The sequence below is a fragment of the Penaeus vannamei genome, chromosome 8 (assembly GCF_042767895.1).
Source record: "Penaeus vannamei isolate JL-2024 chromosome 8, ASM4276789v1, whole genome shotgun sequence".
Classification (NCBI taxonomy): Eukaryota; Metazoa; Arthropoda; class Malacostraca; order Decapoda; family Penaeidae; genus Penaeus; species Penaeus vannamei.
Window position 1 is genome coordinate 7,554,129 of NC_091556.1, and position 5,000 is coordinate 7,559,128.

A 5,000-nucleotide genomic window follows, 5' to 3' on the forward strand; every position below is an offset into this window, starting at 1 on the left:
AGGAGATTAAAAGTCATTTTGCGTTGGTCTTGTTTTTTAAAGATTTTTTTGTTTAGATTTTTGTATTTGTCTGTCATTACTTATCATTTTTCCTGGTATTTTTGGCTCTTTATTCTTTTTGTTTTGCAATTTTTAACCTTGGATTAGTTGTAGTGGTTCTCTCTTTTCTCTCTCTCTCTCTCTCTCTCTCTCTCTCTCTCTCTCTCTCTCTCTCTATCTATCTATCTATCTATCTATCTATCTATCTCTTTCTCTTTCTCTTTCTCTCTCTCTCTTTCTTTTTATCAATCTATCTATTTACCTATCAATATCTATATCTTTATATGTATACGCCAAAATCTCTATCTATTTATCTATCTCTGCCTCTATCTACCTGTCTTAGTCGCTTCCTCCCTCCCTCATTCCCTTCCATTCCCATCCCTCCCTCCCTCCCTTACCCCTCCCTCCCACCCTCCCACTCTCCCTCCCTCCCGCACCCCCTCCCTCCCTCCCTCCCTCCCTCCCTCACCCCTCCCTCCCTCACCCTCCTCCCTCCCTCACCCCTCCCTCCCTCACCCCTCCCCTCCCTCACCCCTACCTCCCTCACCCCTACCTCCCTCACCCCTCCCTCACCCCTCACCCTCCCCCTCCTCACCTCACCCCTCCCTCCCTCACCCCTTCCTCCTCCCTCCCTCACTCACCCCACCCCACCCACCCACAATCCCTCCGACGAATACTAAAAAACATACACTAACAACAACAACTTAATCAATAACCCCAAATAACAGCGATGAGTAACCATCTCCACCACCATGAATTCTCGTTTCCTTGTTCTCTCATCTCCCTTCCTCCCTCTCTTTTCCACCTCCACCATGAATTACCCTTTCCCTATTCTCTCATCTCCCTTCCTCCCTCTCTTTACCACCTCCACTATGAATTCTCCTTTCCCTGTTCTCTCCTCTCCCTTCCTCCCTCTCTTTACCACCTCCACCATGCATTCTCCTTTCCCTGTTCTCTCATCTCTCTTCCTCCCTCTCTTTACCACCTCCACCATGAATTCTCCTTTCCTTGATCTCTATCTCCCTTCCTCCCTCTCTTTACCACCTCCACCATGCATTCTCCTTTCCCTGTTCTCTCATCTACCTTCCACCCTCTCTTTTCCACCTCCACCACCATGAAAATCTTTCCTCGTTCTCTCATCTCCCTTCCTCCCTCTCTTTACCACCTCCGCCACCATGCATTCTCCTTTAACCTGTTCTCTCATCTCCCTTCCTCCCACTCTTTACCACCTCCACCACCCTGAAAATCTCCTTTCCTCATTCTCTCTCATCTCCCTTTCTCCCTCTCTTTACCACCTCCATCATGAATTCTCATTTCCCTGTTCTCTCCTCTCCCTTCCTCCCTCTCTTTACCACCTCCACCATGCATTCTCCTTTCCTTGTTCTCTCATCTCCCTTACTCCCTCTCTTTACCACCCCCACCACCCTGAAAATCTCCTTTCCTCATTCTCTCTCATCTCCCTCCTTCACTTCCACAGTCTCGTTGATAAGACGTGCCGGCTACATCCTCATGAACGTCTACATACCCTCCATGTTGCTGCTGATTGTGAGTTACGTGACACTGTACTTCCGGGTGGGTATCTTCCAGGCCAGAGTGTTGGGATCTCTCACGGCGTTGCTGGTTATGGCTACACTGTTCACGCAGGTGGGTTTTGTGTGCTGTTGGTTGGGTGTGCTGTTGGGGGTAATATGGGGTGATGAGGTTATTGTAGATGTGGATGTGGATAGGGATGTATGGACATGTGTGTGTGTGAGTGGGTGTTTGTGTGTTTGTTTGTATGTGTGTGTGTTTGTTTGTGTGTGTGAGAGAGAGAGAGTGTGTGTGTGTGTGTTTGTGTGTGTGTGTGTGTGCGTGTTTGTGTGCTTCAATAAGGTTCTACATCAAAGGGATACATTCAGCTCTTTAATATTTTGTTTCCAAGTTTGTTTGGGCGTGTTTGATTGTGTGTGTGTGTGTGTGTGTGTGTGTGTGTGTGTGTGTGTGTGTGTGTGTGTGTGTGTGTGTGATTCAATAAGGTTCTACATCAAAGACATACATTCACCTCTTTAATATTTTCTTCCCAACGCCTCAGACTGCGAACACCCTCATCCTCAAACCCCCTTGTCATCCTCCCAGGCGTCCTCCCACCTCCCCAAGACGTCCTACTTCAAGATGGTGGACGTGTGGCTCCTGACGTGCATCTTCGTCATCTTCATCGTCATCGTCTTCCACGTCATGATCGACAGGGCGTTCGAGAGGGCCGAGAAAGCCCGTTCTGCGCCTCCTCCAGTAGCGCTGCTGGAGAAGCAAGCCACGAGAGTGCATCCCTCAGGAGTAAGCTCGTCCTTAGCCCCCTCCAAGGACCCGAGGAGCACCATGGAGTTCGTGTCCACCAGCAGGAGTAGCAGCATCCAGCTCCGCCCTCGGGAAGGGACGCCCCTCTACAAGAACCTGGTCCTTGGCGCCCGCGTGGTCATCTTCGCGGCTCTTGTGGTCTTCAACTTCGTCTACTGGAGCCTTGTTCTTGTGAACTAACTTGTTTTTGGTGTTCTTCACTAACTCCTTTTTTTTCATCTTCGCGAGCTTTTTTTAAATGTTTGTTTTTTCTTTCTTTCTTTTTCTTTTCTTTTCTTTTTTTTATGGTCTACTTTACGAACTTTTTTATTTGTTTTTTTTTTTTCTTTTTCTTTTCTTTTTCACGAACCGGTTTTTTTCACTTTTTTATTTGTTCGTATATACAAATTCTTTCTCAAACACATTTCACAATTTTCTAATCATTTTTTTTCAGTTTTTCTTTCTCGGTCAAAGTCATTTCTAAACCATTATTGTACTTTTACTCATTCTCTTCCCATTATCAGTCATTTTTTCTATTATTCACAAACACGTCTTGTATATTTAGGTTTGTTTTTCTTGTTTCATATTTTTGCTATCCGTCATTTATAAACAAGCCTTTTCTTTATACGTATGCTCTTTGCATCACATCTATTGAACATCTATCATTTATATACTACAGTCATTTTATAATCGTTTTTTTATACTCTATCTTGCATCACTTTTATTCAACATCAGCTTTCTTTCTTATTGTTATTATTTTTTATCACTAATACTCAACTATCAGCTGTTTTGCATAACGTTCAGTGTGATATATTAACATTTCTACTCGTATAAGCATTTATCCTACATCTTTATATCAGATATTTGTAAATATCTATCTATCTATCTATCTATCTATCTATCTATCTATCTATCTATATATATATATATATATATATATATATATATATATATATATATATATACATAATAATAACAAAAGAAAATGAATAAAAACATGATCAGGGTATCTTCAATCATGACATTTCTACTCATCATTTTCTTTTTTCTTACTCATATCTACATTTTTTTTTACTTGCTTGGCCTTGTCATTCACAAAAAAAATCGTGTGTGTGTTGTTTATAAAGCTATTCTTGGATGTGCAGAAAGGGAACTTCGATTGTATTTCCTGCAAAAGAGATGAAATTGGACTGGATATGATTATATTGTTTGGTTGAAACGGACGTCCTTCCTGGGGAAAATAATAATGATAATACTATAGTCTGACGCATGGGCTATAGAGAAAAAAGTTGGTTATAATAACATGTAAATTTTATTTTACAGATATTGTAATCGAATACAGGTTATGTGAAATTTTGGTTTTATGACCTTTTTCGGCTCAAAATTTGCGCCAGAACAAACCACCTTTTTAAAGAGGGCTTACATACTTATCTATCTATCGATTTATTTATCTATAAATCCATATATACATGTGTGTGTGCGTTTCTGCGTGTGTGTGTGTTTCTGCGTGTGTGTGTGTTTCTGTGTGTGTGCGTGTGCGTGTGTGTGTGTGCACGTGCGTGTGTCTATGTATGTGTGAACATAAATATATCTCCGCAGTGCCACCTTTGCCTAACTGGATCCCCTCCCTCATCAACCACAGTTCACTTAAGCCACTTATTCAATGACTTCCCAGGACAATACATCGTTATCTCGCCGTGAGATAGGCTAGGATAGGCGCCTAAGTACACTCACCCTGTACAGTTATGGAGTCCGCCGTTAGTCCGACGTAGTAATGTGCAGACTCACCGCTTCAGTTCAGTGAGGGGTCGAGGGTCAGTCTCTGTGTTAACCATTTGTATTGTGAATCTATGAATGTAATATAATGTGTGCGCGTACACACACACACACATGCATATTGCATACCTACACATTTAAAAAAAATATCTAGTATGTAAAAAAAAAAAAAAAAAAAAAAAAAAATAAATATATATATATATATATATATATATATATATATATATATACATATATATATATATATATATATATATATAAAGAGAGAAACAGAAACAGACAGACACAGAGGGAGGGAGAGAGAGAGACAGACAGACAGAGACAGAGAGAGAGAGAGAGAGAATTCACCATATATTTCAGCCCCGGAATAAAATGTGACGACCAGAACCGCAGTCGATGATAACAAAAAGCCTGTCCCGTCCGCCGCCGCGAAGGAACGTAAGATATATTAGTTAAAATAAAGAGAGAAAAGAAAAAAATAAAAAACAAAAACTTTACTAATAGTTGTGATATTAGTCTGTGGAACTTCCCGGGAAAGGGTTTGTAATTAGAATCGAAAGCTATAAAAATGAATAGGTTAATAAGCTTATTGATAAGGGAAGGACTAAAAATGCCAGGAGACTGATCATAAATGACCTAATATTGTGTGATGGATTAAATATATTCTGTTGAAATTACCTTCTCCCTCCCTCTAAGAATTATGATATCAGTGATAGCGGAAATTTAAACGAGGGAAATGTAATGATGATGGTAATAATTCGATGATTTAACGCGGTATATTAATCATATTAAAACGGTAATAATAGCAGTAGTTGAAACGAGTTAGACCCTGTTCAGACGAGCGACTTTAGTGGCGCGACTGCTAGAAGCAC

At 41.0% G+C, this 5,000-nt stretch overlaps 1 protein-coding gene across 1 annotated transcript in view; it reads left to right on the plus strand.

The window, feature by feature from the left end:
- The window catches only part of LOC113807449 (uncharacterized), a 21,201-nt gene extending 18,313 nt beyond the window's left edge, over positions 1 to 2,888 (plus strand). Inside the window, exons 6-7 of the mRNA XM_070124000.1 lie at positions 1,517 to 1,683; positions 2,155 to 2,888. Coding sequence (XP_069980101.1) covers positions 1,517 to 1,683; positions 2,155 to 2,553 — 566 coding nt within the window. The 3' untranslated portion in view covers positions 2,554 to 2,888. The remainder of the gene's footprint in view (positions 1 to 1,516; positions 1,684 to 2,154) is intronic.
- Positions 2,889 to 5,000: the final 2,112 nt, after the last annotated feature.